This window comes from Gouania willdenowi, chromosome 15 (genome assembly GCF_900634775.1).
Source record: "Gouania willdenowi chromosome 15, fGouWil2.1, whole genome shotgun sequence".
NCBI lineage: Eukaryota > Metazoa > Chordata > Actinopteri > Blenniiformes > Gobiesocidae > Gouania > Gouania willdenowi.
The window spans coordinates 31,704,476-31,723,498 of NC_041058.1; the positions used below are offsets into that span (position 1 = coordinate 31,704,476).

Genomic DNA, 19,023 nt, shown 5'->3' on the forward strand with positions numbered 1-19,023 from the left:
GGTGGTCAACCAGGTGCGCCCCTAAGTCCTTTGGTGGAGCTGTTTCCTCACCTGCTGTGAGGAATTAACTAAGATTGCAGCACTTAAAGGTGCGCGTGTAGACGTGGTTGAGACCGCCTTCATTTAAATGAACATTTTGCTCATTCAATGCAGAGACGTGAGTGTACAGAAGCACAAAATGACATTTGAAGAAGTTCAATTGGTGGCTTGTGGACTTCTCTGTCTGCTGCACAAACATTTAATAATGTAGAAAGCAAAATAAACAAATACAAATGTTTGTAAAAAAACCAAAAAAAAAACAACTAAAATCTAATGATATTTTTCCTCCTAATTTAATGTGGCCGCTCCGCTAGGTCCTGTAACTTTACTCTTAAAACAGGCGGCTTTGGACAGAAACCATCATATTGATCTGTTGATGCCATTGATCTGAGTTAATGTAGCAACAGTCAAGAGTCTGTCAATCAGTCGATTTGAAGATGATCTACTGAGCATCACCCGGCAGGTCTGAGCTCCCGAGTCATTTGTGAACATTGTGCTATCACTGTGTAAATTGCGCAGCTAATCAGCTGATTCTGGTCTGATGCTCCTGCCAACAACACGACACGGGAGTTTTACGGTTAAAACATGTAGATGAAGAGACAGGAGCTCCCTAGAGCGGTGCGTCTGGAGCGACATCCATGGATCTCCATACACAGCATCCTCTCTGCACCGCAGCCACACCGGACTCAACACGCGCCACCTCGGGTGTACAGCTGTTTCTCTCCCTCACACACTTTATTCTGCATTTTCTTATTCAGTGGCTGTCAATACTGACCATTGTTTTATTTGAATTATTTTCTTATACTAGAAAAGCATTTTTTTATCTCCGCTGTGTTTTGTGTCAACATTCAGAGTAGCTGATCTCTGTGTGTGAGTGTGCACCTGCCTGTGGGTCGTACTATTTTTGGCACGTAAAACAATGGATTGCATTTGCACCCACGGCATTAATTTATTTGCATTTCCCCCTCCCATTTTTTTGCTCCCCTTATGAGATCCACCAACTATGCTTTTGTTTTGAAAAGGGAATGTTTAACTATAAGCTTGAAGCCGGTCCCAGGACAATTTCACATTCCGCTTTGCAATGCATTATGGGGCGGTTGAGTATGACTAGTGTGCCCACCGTGCATATTTCAAAAATGTCTCCATATGGTATACAATACATCCACTATCTAATGTGAACACACTACATACAAATTAAGACAAACTTAGTATGAGTAGTATGTATGACATTTTGACAGTGGCAGGCTGTGCATTTCACACCTGGGCCTTCAGAGATGTCCTACACCAGTCAACCCAGCGGCTCCCGGTCCAGATATTGCCCACACCGATCCTGACACTACTTCATTACATGAAAAAAAGTATGATCGATCAATTGTGTTGGTCATGTCACTGCAGTATACCTCAGAGCTGTCAACTCGGTCACCGCTTCCTAGTGTGAAAACAGCTGATCGGGCCGGGACCGTGTCTGTTCTCCATCCTCGCGCCGCTGGTGGAGGTTGGTGTCGCAGGTGTTTGGGAGAAACACCATCAACAAGGACAAGGAGAGGGCATGCATGCTCTTGAGAGCCTAGAGTGCATTCTTTGCGCGCGGTGCAGGGATGGAGAGCTGAAACTGCCGGGTCGGAGACTTTTATTTTGAAAGTAAATTTTTAGTAGGCATTATACTGTTTCCAAAAAGGGTGCTCAATTCAGACTCTAACGCCACAAGAGACACATGTTCAGGCTCGGGAGGACCAGACCTATCCACTGATACCAGGCACGGCCCAATTCCAGCACTGAATGAAGTGCAAAGTCGAGCCCACTCTATAACGTAACAATACAGAAAAAGCCAAAGCCAATTCCACAGGCTGACGCTATCCAATCAAAACGTACTACGCCCCATGACTGGCTCCAAGCTCGTACTGGTGCTACAGCAGGTCAGGTTACAATAGCCGACTCGAAAGCTAATTGGTTAATGCCAGAGTTTTATTTCCATTCATTTAAGCTACAAGTGCCCGCACTGTTAACTCTGAAGGCCTGAGGACAGATTTTAGACCCTGGCAACACATGATGTATTTTAAATGGCCCAAAACACTTTAAAACTGCAATCTTTCACCTTCGTAATACTTCTATAATCAAGAACATCTTGGCTTTGTGTGATTTTGAAAAACTGTCAAATCTAGAATACATTTTGAAATCCTGATGCAGCTCCAGTATATCTTAAAGACCTGTTTGTGCCCTATTGTCCCTGCAGAATAAATTATTACAAATTAAAAAAAGCTCGACCTGTACCTTTTGTTTGTTCCTCTCAGCCTGCGAAGATGCTGAGTTGGGGAGGGAAGCAGCTTCAGATGACTTCTGTTGGAGGACAGAGACACAGAAATAGACATTGAATGAAAAGAGAAAAAAATCAGAAATGAAAAGCAACAGCCAAAACAAGAAGAAGAGTGAGCAGTGACACCGAGGGGATGAAGAGGTGCAGAAGGATAACTGGGTTAATTAGCTTCAAAAAAGAAAGAGTTTCTCCTTTCCTCGCTGCAACAGAAGGATGTTCTCCTCAGCTGCACATAACAAATTGCATCCACACAGGGTCTCACAGTTCTGCAATAACACATAGTTACAGAGAGGTTGCATGACCTCTATTAACCAGCTGTTGACTTGTGAGAGGGGCTGGCGGCAGCTCAAAAATTGACGCCTGCACACTACAAGCAACAACAACTGGGTGTTTCCACAAGCTTATTCTTACTTCTCTTTCGCACATACAGCAGAACAGCAGCAATATCCTTCAGTGACCCCCCTGAAATTAAAGGTCACTCTATTGTACACAACCACCTGTCTGCAAATGCAGGCTGCAAATAAGTCTTTCACACTTTAATATGCAATCCCGACTTCATTCTCATGCTAATAAAGACAGAGCTGTAGCAGAGTAGGAGGAGCTGAGGCAAAGAATCTACTTTACATCTGATAATGTTTTTTTTCTTATTCAGCTTCAGTAAAACTTGCCTTGACAAGGACTCGTTGATTTGATGAGGCGGGATACACAAACTGCTCTACATGTACACAGTCAGCAGTTTAACAAAAAAAAAACAAAACAATCATCAACAGATTAGAGGAAAAAAGGCAAAAAGAGATGTTTCGCACACACGGTAATGTACATGACAAACCAAACATGTTGATTATGCATTGTAGTGGACAATGTGTAACCTAAAGTCTAATGATGATGTTGTGCCATGCATATGTCATATGTGGTTGAGGGAACCGTGCTCAGCTGAGTGTAAGATGAATGCAGGCCAACAGGGAAAAGATGACAGTGGGTGTGTGAGTGCCATTGTTTTTGGGTTTTTTTTTTAATTCAAGATAACCATTTCCTGTGGGGTTCCTCAGGGCTGTGTTCTTGGATCCCTCCTGTTCAGCGTTTGTATCCCAACTGGCTTTCGACTGACATTAAACATTTAAATGTTGTTGAAATAATGTCAGTTTATGAAAAAACGTGGAGTTAACATCAAAACAACTTTGAACACCGAATAGTTTAAGTGGTGTTGCTAACTCACTATGGATTCAAATTAACATTATTTTTACAACCATCACTTTTAAACATTTTGTTAGTAAAAAAAAATAACGTTTTTCCAACATCCAAACAATGCTGATCAATTAACTGTTGAAAAACTGTGGTTAATGATACAATGTTGAAAGATCAACTCTGAATTAAATGTTTGTTGAATCGTGATAAAAGCACTTTGTACATCTCCCGGCATATTTTGAGAGCAACTAAAGTCCGGTTGGTCATTTTGGAACATCGTTCAATACAAGGGCTTGATTGGAGGACGGCGGTTGTCCATCACAAAGGCGGTGACTAACTGGATACTATTGGCCCTGACGGTTCCAGAAAAACACCGTTTGCGCATGCACAAAGTGGGTCTGTGTCATCATCGTCAGGCAGATTTTCACGTGGACTGGTTCAGACTGTGGTTGAATTTGGTGGTAACAACTCTAAAACGGTAAGCAAGTAAGTTTTAACTAGAAAATTCCTAAAGAAAGTTTGAGTGTGCCTGACTCTGGCCCATATATTAATACCATTAATACATACCACCATTCTCTTTAGCTGCCTGACAAGAAATTAAAATGCTAGCGAGTTAGCTAAAGAGAATGACCGTATTATGCTATTTTTCACCCATCTCTATTTGTTCTAAGAACCCCAACAACGCCTGTTTTCTGGAGTTTTAGCCCTCTGAAAACTGACTTTCGGAGCAATTTTTAAAATGGGCTGTAGACGCAATCAACACACTCTCGTTATTGTTTTCTGGCAAAAAATTGCACATTACAGTGAAACACATTTAAGCGGCTATTGTGATTTTGAGTCAGAAAAGTGTGCATGCGCCGCTGTAGAACCAGAGCAGCAGCAGCAAAAGCAGAAGTGTGCGTGCGCCGGGTCCAGTGGTAATGCTAAGCCACAATATCAGCAGGCTTGCCTCCCGGATAATATAATAGTATAATATATATTCTATATTATTGTGTTTGTTTTAGCTAACATTATTATAGGGTAGGATAGAAGGCGTGTATTATGTCCATTTTAAGAGGAGAGATGATTTGGAGATTACTTTTTACAAAATGTGGAATAACAAGTGAGGGAGGAAACAGAACCTTTTCAACTTTGGCCCTCAGAATGAGGCTAAAGAGATGTATATCACTGTAGCAAAATCATGTCTCTATTGGTTGAACGTGGCAGACTGACACACTTTCCATCCACAAATTTAAGAAAAAAGATGAGATTTCACATTCTTCTGCCTTCTCTTTTCCAGAGATTTGGAAGAAGATGACCTGAAAGTAATTTACATTTTTGTAAAATTTAAATACAGGTTGATGTGGAAGATATTCTAAAAAATGATGAGCACAGCCTTCCGCATTGAATGTTTTTATGACTTATTTTCAAATTGAATGATTTTCTTTATAAAACATTTAGGCTTAAATATATTTAGTTTTTATTTTCACTCCCAGATGTATGGAGACGACAAAATGCACAATTACGTGCATTGGTGGAGTCTAGTGATTCAGATGAGAATCTAGGCCCCTCTTTTGCTGATAGCCCAACAGACATACAGACACAGGAGCAGTCTGATACAGGAAAAGACAAGTATCGAGATGATTACCGCCTGCCAGACAGTGATGGTGAAAGTGAATCAGAAATTGGAACTTTGTCCGAGGAGGAATCAGGTGATCTAAGAAGTGATTTGGCAAAATGGGCTGTAGAAAATAAGGCAACGTCCACATCGGTTGATGAGCTGTTCTTGGTGTTACGTAAACATGGCCACCACCTGCCAAAAGATGCCAGAACCCTGTTAAGAACTCCACCTCAAATAGAAGTTAGGGATCTATGTGGTGGCCAGTTCCTCTAGTTCGATGTGGAGACGAGACTTGAAAATGTGCACACAGTATCCTGATTTCCTTTCAACAGAACATGAGATACTGCTAAATTTCAGTGTAAATGGTGTGCCATGGTTTAAATCATCCAATGTACAAATTTGGCCCATTCTTGGTATTGTGAAAAAGATTGAGTTGTTTATCGTTGCACTATTTTGTGGAATTGCAAAGCCAAACAGCGTTACTGATTACACATCTAGTTTTTTTTAACATAACTGAAGGCACTCCAACAACATGGGGTTGAGTTCCAAAATGGAAGATTAAATGTAAAAGTGAATGCTTTCATTTGTGATGCCACTACGAGAGTATTCCTAAAATGCATCAAATCCTACAATTCTTACAGCAGCTGTGAGCGGTGCACCGTTGAAGGACATTATGTATTACCAGTTGCAGGAAAAGATTAATGCAAGAACAGAAGATCGCCTCAGTAAACAGGCATATCCCATCCACCAAACTGGTTGTTCACCCCTGATCACTGCAGGCTTGCAGTGCATAAGACCGTTTGTGTTGTACTATGTGCATGTTGTCTGCCTAGGGGTTGTCAGACAACTGCTGAACTTTCTAAAACAGGGACATATAGTGTGTAGGCTGTCCCCAAGGCAAATTGGAGAAATTTCAGCAAAACTCCTGTCCCTCAGTGGAAAGCTGCCTCAAGAATTTGCCCAACAGCCACGAAGCCTAACTTATTTGGACAGATGGAAAGCGATGGAATTCAGGCAGTTTTTACTACAGTATATACTGGACCTGTTGTTTTCCAAGGTATTCTGCAAGACAGTTTTTACCATCACTTTTTGACACTGTCAGTTGCCATGTCTGTACTGTTGGACTCCAATAACATTACACGAATGTCATCCATTTTCTACGCTGAAGAACTTCTAGTGTATTTTTATAGAACATCTACCAAGCTCTACAACCCATCTTTCTATCCTGTAATGTCCATGCCCTGATCCACTTGACTGAAGATGAAAGGCACTTTGAAACATCTTTGAATGAAATCTCTGCCTTTCAGTTTGACAACCACCTGCAAAAACTAAAAAAAAAAAGTGTCAGAAATTCAAAAAAACCCAATTGCACAACTATGAAAGAGGATAGCAGAAATAGACAATGCAAAAATTCATGTCTCACCAGCAGCAATTGGTGTGTTTGTGTCAATAAATGAGAAGGTCTCCTGTTTTTTGGGGGGGACATGAGTTGCCTTGTAAAGGAAAGAGGGCCAGAAAAAACATGTGTGTGATGTGTAGAGTCTTGACGCTTTGGACAGTTTCTTTACCAGTCCATGCAACTCAAAACTGATTAACATTGCTGTACTGCGCAATGAAAGAGGGAACCAAAAATGAGAGCTATTGAAGAGAAAAAACTGAAGCACAAAGCAGTTTGTCTACCATACAAAAGTGGCTACGTATTTATACCATTGCTTCATGGCAGGGAAAAGAACTAACCAGCAGAGGATAAGTGTCAGAAGAAGATGAGAGTAAGTCCACTAATAACTGTTGTAGGAGGATGAGTTATTAATAATGGGTTATGTAAATGATAATATTAATTATGATTATAAATATTACTTTTGCCAGGGTGCCACTCCTTTTAACAGGAGAAATATATAAGTTTTTAGACTAAACCCATTAATTTGAAATCAGAAAAGTGAATTAACAGCAAATCTACACCATCATCACAGCTTTAATGAATCAGAGGAATCAATGATTACGTTGAACCTTTTATTCGCAATTCAACAATAAACACCGTCAAACATCAATTGAAATGGGATAATTAAATCATGATAAAATGCATTTCTAGGCTAATAAAAGTGAGGATTATATGTAATGAAGAGAAATCACTATTCTAGGAGAATGCTAATCTAGACTAACTATTGTACAATCAAAGCATAAAATCCTAAAGAGAGCTCATAAAACGAAGAGGGAAAGACAGACAAGGGAGAACAGACAAACATATATGTGGTGGATTGTGAGTGAAGCATATGTAACTGGAGTGTAGGTATGAGTGTTTGAATGAGGATATATTGTAGTTTAAGTGAGTCAGTTCTGCTGGTCCATTGTTCACTGGTCCATACCTGGTCCATCATTTTTTTATTACTTCATCACCTTTTTCAGTCTGGTTCTTATCATTTATAAACGCAGAGCATCCATCACAAGTTAAAGCCGAGGAAACCATAAATTTGGCCATGACAATTGGCGTTCACGAACAAGGATCCTTCTCCGGGTTTCGCGTGCCGCCCGGCGGTTGCCGTTAAACGGGGGGACACTGGTGGACGCACCATATCCTAAGCCAGCATTTAATGAGCAGGGTAAACCCCCGGTGACGATCCCGCATTGGGCTGGCTCGCAGACCGGGACTAAAGCACGGACCACGGTAGACCTCTAGACAATTCGATAATACCAAGGTAAGAAGCTCGTTTTTTTTTGTCTTCTTCTGCTCGGTGGTGATTTATGATTAGAGGCTGGCGCTCCTCTCCTGTTAGTAACATAGTGCCCATACATCCTGACAATCCGATATTAGGGCTCCTAGAGGGTAATTTACTTTCTGGTTGAGTGGTGTTTGTATTTGTGTTTCCGGACAATCCCGGGTACTCCCTGACGTTTGAACGGGTGATGTTGAGTTGTGCTCCGGATTTTTTTTTTTTTTACTTTGAGTCTAGAAAAGAATACCGTTTGAGCTGGGCTCCGAGGTTGACTTTGTACGACTTTAGTTGAGCTGTGTTTGTGTCACGGACAGGGTTCCGAATCACTGGCCAGTGTGTAGCGCCTGAATAGCGCTGAACGGACTGTCGGGAAATGATGGGCAATAATCAAAGCATCTTCCAAGGAGGAGGTGGATTGGAGCGCGCCTCTTATTAATCAGATGAAGCGAAAATATGGTGATGAATGTTGTGAAAAGCTGCTTATTTGGGTTGGATGCTTCGGCTTCCCAGCCAAGGGGAGCCTGAGCGAACGGCAGCTGACACAAATTAAAGATAGCTTGTTAGAGCAGGAACAGAAACTCTTACAAAAAACAAAGGTAAAAAGCCATTACGTTCAGGATATGATGGCGCATGAGCGCTACCTGCAAACTTGGACAAGGGAAAGTATATTTCAATCTGCAAAGGACAAAAAAGACACTACTTTACAGGCCAAGGGAAAAGAGAAAAACATTAATGAACCACTTAAACACAGCAATAATCCATTTATTTCTGATTCACAGCTCCGGTCAATTCCTTCTCTACACACACACACGCAGCCTCCTCCCCCAATGTCTCTGTACCCGGACGTCACGACTCCGCCCTCCCCGTCCCTCCGTCTGGCCAGGCAATTTCCACCATGGCTCTCTGCCACCCTCTGCTGGCTGAATTAAGTAACGCAGGTGAAAAATGTAATAATCCAAATAGACAGTGTAATGTTCATTGTCGTCTAGATGGAGCCAGTGCTCCACCATACATTCACCCACAGGCTACAACTGCAATCTCAAGCCAAGCCATGATGACACACACACCTCATACTGGACTGCCAGAGACTCTGCCTTCTCCTTCTCCTCATATTTCCTACACTTTACCAAACTTTGTGTTTAATTCACCACCAGCCTATAAGCCAGCTCTGCATGATGATGACACAAGGGCGGCACACTTGGGTCTACAAGCTCAACAGGCCCTTCAACGACAACATGTGCAATCTCCACAGCAACCATCTCAGTCTGATTCCTCGGTGCAAACCGCGCCCTCCATTGAGCCAAAAACATGCAAATACGGACCGACAACACGATCCCAGGTACGTGCTGACTCCACTGCTGACATTGAAATGCTATCCTTCTCCATGCCAATGATTGAATATCCAGGTGCAACGGACAATGCACTGTTACCTGAGATGTTTACAGCAGCAAAGGGTGAGTTTCCTCCCATCTCAAATGGGGGTAAACCGTTTGGAGAAGTTCTCACTTCCTTCTGCAAGGTCTGGTGCCCAACGGGGGCGGAGATAAACAGATTCCTCAAAACTCTACTGTCTTCTACTGAAAATGCCCGGATCCAGACCTCCATCGAATTACCCCACATCGACGGTCTGCGGCAGACTGTTTTGGGGTGGGACCCAAATGGAGAATGGGAGAAACATGTCAGCCACCGCCGCACTCATCACTCAAACCTTCAACGTGCGCGTGGATATGGGACAAATTCAGGCTTGCACACAGGCACCTGGAGAACTTGTCGAAGACTACAGCCGCAGATTGACTGCTTGCGTCAACGCCTTCAGTGGTCATGTCAAGCCACAACATGGCTTTAGTTCAGCCGACGAATCATCCTATGAGGCTCTAGCCAAAAGCTTTATTTCTGGGCTCCGCCCCTCCCTTCGCTCCACAGTCGAGAGAACACTGACTGGTGGATGGCGAAAGAACCGTTGGCTTGAAATCCTCAAATACACCTTACACGCCGAGGGCCTTGAAACGAATGCACGAGAAAGTAATGATGGACTGATGCTGGCTAATGCGGGTGTTTTTCCTCCCCTCACATTGTTTCAACACAATCAGGACTATGGTCAACGATATGAGGGTGACGGCAGAACACGATACCAACCCGACAATCATCACAAAGGCCGAAGGAGAAGGGATGAATGCTTCAATTGTGGTTCACCAAACCACTGGTCGAATAAATGTCCCCTCAAGAATCGCGGACGACAGGGCAAACACTACGATAACAAACGATTCCCTGCTAGACACAGTGATGAAGGTCGTCCTCCTAATGACGACCACCAACAGGCAGACTGACTGGCAGACGCGGGTTTGGGAGAAGCCGTGGATGTCCGACCGTTGGGTACAATGCTTAGACCACCGACTAACAACACACCGGACACATCCATTTTACCTCCAGACACACATTTACCAGAACTGATTGACACAAAGACATAAGCGTTGCAACACCCGGAACAATTCACTGAGGATCAGTTTTTCAGGCTTTTTCCTGATTTAGATGAAGAAATGCAGGCTCAAAGGGAAACCCAAAGGGATTTGTTACAAAAGCATTTGCTTTATGACTCTGAGGCCTCCCTTGATGAGCCGACATCGTGTCTGTTTACTCCCCTCAAATTTTTGGTTGACACTGGCGCAACAAATTCAGTGATTAAATTTTCTGAACGCTGCCGTCTACAGCTCATCCCATCTTTCGTTTATTCGATTTACGGTGCCACTTCTCGCGGACCTGTAGCCAGACCTGCTTATTGTATTTGGCCAGCAGGAAACACACATTTTTCTCATCAATTCGTGGTTTCAAACAACTGTCCAGTGAACCTACTGTGCAGAGACCTGCTTCTTAAACTTAAAGCAGTTCTCACTTGTACTGACGCCGGCATTGAGATCTCACAACCTTTAACCTCAGCTCAAATGTTCCTCAGGCTGACAGACTGTGTAGAAGAATCTGTTGGAACACTTTTTGTTTACAACTGGTGGGTTAATTTTGATGATGCTTGCAAGCTTAATGTTTGGGCCACACAACATGCACCTCAACACCTCACATTGAAGAAGCCTGAGTACAGCCACTGTACAGCACATGTCTCACACAATCCAGACCATTCCTTTGCTGCTGACTTTTATGGTGACCCCCTTTTGGGTGATGCTGTAAACCACCACCTAACCACTTACTTCCTGTACTTTGACCAACACCACGCTGCAGTTGCCATGCATCTCACGGCACACCAGCTGCCTCTGTTTGACGTTCCTGACTCCTTCCCTCACATTTCGGTTGCGAAAGCTCCCGAACTTCAGTGGAAGGATTTGGGACCTTTTGTTCTGCGCTGTCATTTAGCTGACGACTGGCAGCCAACTCCAACCCCTTTGACGTGGTTTTCACCTACCATGAATGTCTATCGGGTTAAAGTTCCCCCAATGACTGTGGAGTGTCTCCGCTCTCTTTTTGCCATCAGCCTGTCCACAGGCTACAGAATGGCTTCGGTGCCGGTACCACAGCCTGGGGACGTCTCACCCCTGTTGCGGTTGGTGCCACCCGGACTGTGGGCCAAGCACAAGTATGACGTTGGCCTCATCAGAGATTGTGCTCCCGTGGTGATCACACCTAAGTCCTCCTACAGGCCCCACAAGAAGCAGTAACCCCTTCGACGTAATGCCTTGGATGGGATCCAACCCGTTTTTGACTCTCTCTTAACTCATTCAGTGCCAGCCATTCTGAGATTTTCTACCCCCCTCAGTGCCAGCCGTTTTTGAGCATTTTGCCGATTAAAAATGACCCACAGAATATTTTCTACTATGACTATCTGAAATCTGACACCAGATTCTGAAAGATTGAAGCCTCTACTTTCATTAAAAAAAATTGAAATTGTTTCTGGCTTGTTTCGTTCTTTTGTAATCAGCCGTTGAATAGAGCAAGTTTTACACAAATCTTCAGTTTCAGAGCAAAAAGCTGAGAAAAAAGCCTTTTTGTAAAAAAAAAACCCTGTCAGTGACTTTAAAGCCTTTTTTTTTGCTTTAGTGAACATTGTTTCCTTATATAAAACAAAACAAAAACCTCACAGACCGGGCTTTTGATGGCAAAATTATTATTATTTTGCTATCTTGGTCAGAGTTGAATGGATTTCTTACTGTATTTTGGCGTTCCTCCAACTTTCTCTCCCATTAGTCTGTACACACGCAACTTCCTCCTCCTCCCAGACATGCAAAGGGTCACTGTTTACCCCGTTTTTTTATGGTTTTATCTCACAATCGCCACATTACCCATGAATTCCACACTTGCTCTGGTCGGAGTGTGCGCTGCTGGGAACGTCAGCTCTGCACATAGCGTCATTTTCTGTCTCATAAACACCTTTCTTTCTCCCTCTGAGCTCTGGATGTGAGATCATCCATGCTCATCAAAGGTGCGCTGCTACTTCCTACATGTCACCTATTATTTTGCTATCTGGCTCACAGGCTGGGGGTATTTTGTTGTTGATTTGGCTAATGCCTTCTTCAGTATCCCAGTCCACTCGGTTCTGGTTTGCATTCATGTTTAAGGGACAGCAATACACGTGGACCAGGTTGCCACAGGGCCTCATGTGTAGCCCCCACATTTTCTGTTCTGCCCTTGAGCAGAGCCTCTGTTCCCTTGCCCTCTCACCGGGCTCCTCCCTCCTCCAGTATGTCGATGACATACTCCTTGCAGATCCTTCCAAAAAACAATGTGAGCGAGACACCTTATCTCTGCTGCACCACCTCCATGCGCAGGGCCACAAGGCTTCGCTTTCCAAACTTCAGTTTGTCCAGGAAATTGTCCAATTTATTGGTCACACCAGTTCCTGTGAGGGCAAGATGAGTGGCTTCCATCATCGCTCTTCCCAAACCTTTGACTAAAAAGCAAATGTTGTCCTTTTTGGGCATGTGCTCTTTCTGCCGAAATTTCATTCCTGATTTTTCTGGCTATGAATGCCATTTGAGGGCGGTGATGAAAAACTCTTAAAGACTTAAAAGCAATCCTCCAAACAGCCCCGACCCTGGGTATCCCTGATCCCCAGCACCCTTTCACCCTGTTTGTGGATGAAAGAGGAGGTTGCATGACCTCCGTCCTGTGCCAACTGCACGGGGATAAACTGAATCCTTGTGGTTACTTCTCCAAAAAACTTGACCCAGTGGCCAGAGCCACGCATGCAGACCTTGCATGTCTCAGCGGCCCGCTGGCTCAAGTACAACACCACCCTCTTGAGTCTTCCTGATGTGCATGTCCGCCGGTGTTCCACTCTTAATCCTGCTAGTCTCCTACCTCTCCCCGATGATGGAGAGCCTCACTCTTGCACTGCTGTCCTCTCTCAGGCTCTGGTTCCTCGTCCTGATCTCTCCTCTGTCCCTCTCACTAACCCTGACTACATTTTCTACGTGGATAGCTCAGCATCCCGTGACCCCGACACTGTTTTCTCATCCTCGCTTCCCTCTCACTACTCCGCCCAGGCCGCCGAACTCTGCGCCCTTACTGAGGCGTGTCGCCTGGCCTCAGGAGGGTCTGCTACGATCTACACTGACTCTTGCTACACCTTTGGGGTTGTGCATGACTTTGGGGCGCTCTGGAAACAGCGTGGGTTTCTCAAATCTGATGGCTCTCCGATTCTGAATTCCACCCTCTGCTCTTCTCGATGCTATTCCGCTACCTTCCTCTGTTGCTGTTTGTAAATGCACAGCTCACTCCACTGCTGTGGATGACGTCTCCAGTGGTAATGCACGTGCTGATGCGGCTGCCAAATCTGCGGCCCGCACATGTGTTCCTCCCTCTTCTTCTTTCCTCTCTTCTCCCCAACCTGTCGCCTCTCGGTCTGAACTCTCCGCCTTTGTCACTCCCGCCGATCGCCGCAATGGCAGGCCTCAGACTGTCACGAGGTGAGTGGGGTTTGGTATGGCCCTGATTCAAAACCTTGCCTGCCGGCTGCTCTTTTTACTGCTTATGCTAAGTTGACACACGGTCAGGCCTATGTGTCAAAGGGTGGGATAATGTCCTCAGTTGAGACAGTGTGGTACACTCAGGGATTTTCTTCCTTTGCAGCCGAGTTTTGTCAAAGATGTATGATCTGTGCTAAAAACAACCCAGGCAGAAAGAAACCATTGAATAGCCAGACAGCTCACCCTCCACCATCTATGCCTTTTCAACACCTACAGATGGATTTTGTTGAGCTAACACCATGTGAGGGAAAGAAACACTGTTTGGTTATCATAGACATGTTCTCTAAATGGATTGAGGCCTTTCCAACCAAACACCACAGCATTAGCCAAAGCACTGTTAACAGACATCATTCCTAGGTGGGACGTCCCATACAAAACCTCCTCAGACAATGGCACACATTTTGTCAGCCAGGTGATAACAGAGTTGGGACTAAGATTAGACATGGATCTTAGAAAGCACTGCAGCTATCACCCTGAGTCCACTGGGGCCACAGAAAGAGCTAACGGTACTCTGAAAAACAGGTTGAACAAGGCAAGGCAAGGCAAGGCAAATTTATTTATATAGCGCATTTCATACTCAAGGCAACTCAAATCAATAAGAACATTTAAAATCATCAGTAAAATCAATTAAAATCATCAGTAAAATCATCATTACATCAACAACATGACAAAAAATCTCTCTCTCAATCATATGCAGTAGAGAAAAAAAGTGCCTTTAACTTTGATTTAAAAATGTTCACATTGGATGCTGACTTCAGCTCTGCTGGCAGTTTGTTCCACTTCTTTGCAGCATAACAACTAAAAGCAGCATCACCATGTTTACTGTGAGCTCTGGGCTCCACTATCTGACCTGTGTCCATAGATCTGAGAGACCTGCTGGGTTCATACCTGACTAACATGTCACTGATGTATTCTGGACCAAACCCATTCACAGATTTATACACCAGCAGCAGAACTTTAAAGTCTATTCTGAGGCTGACTGGGAGCCAGTGTAAGACTTTAAAACTGGAGTAATGTGCTCTGACCTCTTTGTTCTGGTTAAGACCCGAGCTGCAGCGTTCTGAACCAGCTGTAGCTGTTTGATGAAGACCATTACAATAGTCCAGTCTGCTGGAGATAAATGCATGGACCAGTTTCTCCTGATCTTTCTGAGCCATTAAACCTTTCACTCTGGAGATGTTCTTTAGGTGGTAGAAGCTGTTTTTGTGATAGATTTGATCTGACTGCTGAATGTAAGATCTGAGTCAATCAGAACACCAAGGTTTTTGACTTGGTCTTTAGCTTTTAAAGATCGAGACTCAAGATAATTGCTGACAGCAGTCCTCTTTTCCTTGTTACCAAAGACAATCACCTCCGTCTTGTCATGGTTTAGTTGAAGGAAGTTTTCACTCATCCAGCAGTTTATTTTTTCTAAACAGTCACACAACACCTCAATGGGACCATGGTCATCTGGGTTCAGTGATAGATATAGTTGTGTGTCATCTGCATAGCTCTGATAATCAACCTTACAGTTCTGTAAAATTTGTCCTAAAGGAAGCATGTAAAGGCTAAACAGAAGGGGTCCAAGAACAGATCCCTGAGGAACCCCACAGGACTTGGGAATCTGTCAGATTCAAAGTTTCCAATGCTTACAAAATAGCTTCGCTCCTCCAAGTATGACTTAAACCATTGCATTACTTTTCCATTTAGTCCAAGTGCAAATTTCCATTTAGAACAAGTGTATGGATCAGACAGGGCTGAACTGGATCAAAGCCTTACCGCTTGTCCTTTTTCAGATGAGACAACAGGTCCATCCAAAATCTAAACTTTCACATTTTGAGGTTCTTTTCGGGTGGCCACCCAATGTGGGCCTATCCCCCTCTGTTTCGTCCTGGGATGAGACAGCTCTCCAGGATGACAGTTTGATAAAATACTGTGCACAACTCTCCACGATTTCGACGAGTACTGTACTAGCTTAATACAACAACAACCAAAGTAGATGAATATATGTAAAATATTTGAAATATGCACCAGAGAGGATGGGTGGTGGTGGCAGAAAGGAGTACAATTAAGATTGAACCAAAGCTCTGCCTTGTTCAATGTTGCCCAATGTTTGAGCCATTTTTCTCCAGGTTAAACTTCGACATGTGATTTTCATAAGAAATAATGTTGAAAAAAGACTGCTTGTGTGTGAAATGTTGGCACACTTGATCATTCAGCCATGTCAGATAATAAAGCATGCAGTTTCTTACGTCAGTGAAATGTCTTTATTAATCTTCTTCCTGTTCTTGCTTTGACAAATTGGCTTCTTCCTAGCCGACTGTGCATGTTGCGAACAGTTTATTTGGTGCTTTCCATGTAATGTAGATGAGATCTCTTCAAGATGATTAGTAATTGCACAAAAGGTTCTTATGATTGCTATGTCTTACTTGTCTAGTAAAGATAGAATTATGTCAAAAAAGAGAGCCATGCACTTATAAATGGTGAGATTTAGTACATCAGTTGATAAAATTGTAAACTTGGGTCAAACACAAAACAAGATTTTACAAATTACCACTTTGTTTTGTTTTTTTTGCACCATGTTTGAGGACAATCACAGTGTTCCGCATTCTAAGTGTTAATGTATCCATTTCAAGGTGTTTGGTGTTCCTGGAGCTACTGTTCAACACATAATACTTTAGTAAAAACAGTGTAAAAAAGATATATAATGTGTCAAACTATGTTGAAAGGCAGGACTTTATAGTGACATTGAAATCTGACATTGATTCAACAGTCACTTGACGTAAAAATGCCAGCTGGGTATGCTTCCTCTAGGACAAATTTTACAGAACTGTAAGGTTGATTATCAGAGCTATGCAGACAACAACAATATCACTGAACCCAGATGACTATGGTCCCATTGAGGTGTTGTGTGACTGCTTAGAAAAAGTAAACTGCTGGATGAGTGAAAACTTCCTTCAACTAAATCATGACAAGATGGAGGTGATTGTCTTTGGTAACAAGGAAAAAAGGACTGCTATCAGTGAGTATCTGAGTCTCCATCTTTAAAAGCTAAAGACCAAGTCAAAAACCTTGGTGTTCTGATTGACTGAGATCTGGTATTCAGCATCAGATCAAATCTATCACAAAAACAGCTTCTACCACCTAAAGAACATCTCCAGAGTGAAAGGTTTAATGACTCAGAAAGATCAGGAGAAACTGGTCCATGCTTTTATCTCCAGCAGACTGGACTATTGTAATGTTCTTCATCAAACATCTACAGCTGGTTCAGCTGTAGATGTTTGATGTAGCTCGGGTCTAAACCAGAACAAAGAGGTCAGAACCCATTACTCCAATTTTAAAGTATTTATACAGGCTCCCAGTCAGCCTCAGAATAGACTTTAAAGTTCTGCTGCTGGTGTATGAATCTGTGAATGGGTTTGGTCCAGAATACATCAGTGAGATGTTAGTCAGGTATGAACCCAGCAGGTCTCTCAGATCTATGGACACAGGTCAGATAGTGGAGCCCAGAGTTCACAGTAAACATGGTGATGCTGCACAGAAGTGGAATAAACTGCAGCAGAGCTGAAGTCAGCATCACATGGAACTTTTTTAAATCCAAGTTAAAAACTTTTTTTTCTCTACTGTATATGATCGAGGCAGATTTTTAATCATGTTATTGTTGATTTAATGTTTTTACTGCTAATTTTAATGATTGATTTTTGAACTGTTTAATGTTTTCTGTTGCACTTTTTAATCATAAAGCACACGAAACTGCATTGTGTATGAAATGTGCTATACACATTCTGAATACATATGTATTTGGGTATTAAGTAGTGCTGTTGATTGATCCTAGTCCAACTTTTAATTTGTGTGCGAATGTGCATGTGCCCCTAAAATAAATGATGACTCTATTCTAAAATCATGTGTCTCAGTGTTTCTTATTACAGCAATCACTGTCTGGTATTAGATGTAGCATAGCTTGCTTTCCACAGTCAGACTGTGACAGTTCCAGATGGACAGAGGAACAAAGAGCAATAGTCAGAGACTGGAGGGAAAAGCAGAGCAGAGAACATTAAGAAAGGTTCATTTGCATTACTTAATTTGCATGCATAGAGCTTTAATGTGCAGCCTGCCTGGGAGAACTCAGACTAAGTAAGTGAGAAGCCCCCCTAATGCTTTCTGCACTGTGGAACACAGACTCTGTCCTGAAAGCAGGTCAGCAGCAGGGAATAGAAAGACCATAATTACAGTCTGTAGAAACCTCATAACATACCTTCAGCAAACACTTTCTAAAAATATTTCCTGAAACCTCAATGGCTACAATAATATGCATTAGTTACATTATTGTAATGCTTCCTTGGCATCATTTTTTATATCTCCATCTTGCTTATTCTTTGCCATCTGTTTATTGCCTTTCAGCACATCACAGCTCCCTCACTGAAGACTTAAGCCTCGTTTCCACATGGAGTCTTTCCTCACAACTACTGACTAGATTAATTATCTTTACAGCTGTGATATAATCACAAAATCCAGCCGTTAGATGCAAACACGATTGGAAATCTTCCAAAAACTGAACAGAAAAATGTAAAAGCTACAAAGAAGACATCTGGGCATACATTTTGAAGTGTGGTAAATCTCACCTATCATGAGAAAATAAATCTCACTTCTCAACACATTCTACCACTTAGGGGCAAATTCACTAAAGGTTTAGGGGTAATAAAACATGTGCAAACGTCACTCCACACGCTAATAAGGGAATCAGGACTGCGCGTGTTCTGTGTGCCACAATGCACCGACAATCAATTTAGCACGTTTCCCTCTAAAGAATATGTAAAGTAGGCGGATCTCACAAGGAAAACAAAAAAATGGAAGGGGCAAATGCAAAAAAATTAATGCAGTGGGTGCAATGCAATTCACAAACCAGGAACTGTTTGTGATGACTGTTATTTGTGCGGAGAATTGTACGACCCACAGACAGCCACTGAATAAGAAAATGGAGAGTAAATTGTGTGTGACGGAGAAAAAAAAATGGACACTCGAGGCAACGCGGGTGGAGTCCAGTGTGGCTGCGGTGCAGAGAAGATGCTTTGCGCACAGCTCCATGATTGTCGCTACGGAGTCAAACGCACGCTTCCTCTTCATGTTTTTACCCTGAAACTCTTGTGTCGCGTTGATGCCAGGCCAGAATCAGCTGATCAGCTGCGCAATTTATGAAACGATGGCACAATGTTTCAACAAATGAGA

The 19,023-nt window shown here is 43.0% G+C and overlaps 1 protein-coding gene across 2 annotated transcripts in view; it reads right to left on the bottom strand.

Annotated features, from left to right (window-relative positions):
- The window catches only part of LOC114476529 (stromal membrane-associated protein 1-like), a 177,980-nt gene that overhangs the window by 107,857 nt on the left and 51,100 nt on the right, over nt 1-19,023 (bottom strand). For both annotated transcript variants that reach the window (XM_028468131.1, XM_028468130.1), the window contains exon 5: nt 2,311-2,376. In XM_028468131.1, the coding sequence (XP_028323932.1) occupies nt 2,311-2,376 (66 nt within the window). The remainder of the gene's footprint in view (nt 1-2,310; nt 2,377-19,023) is intronic.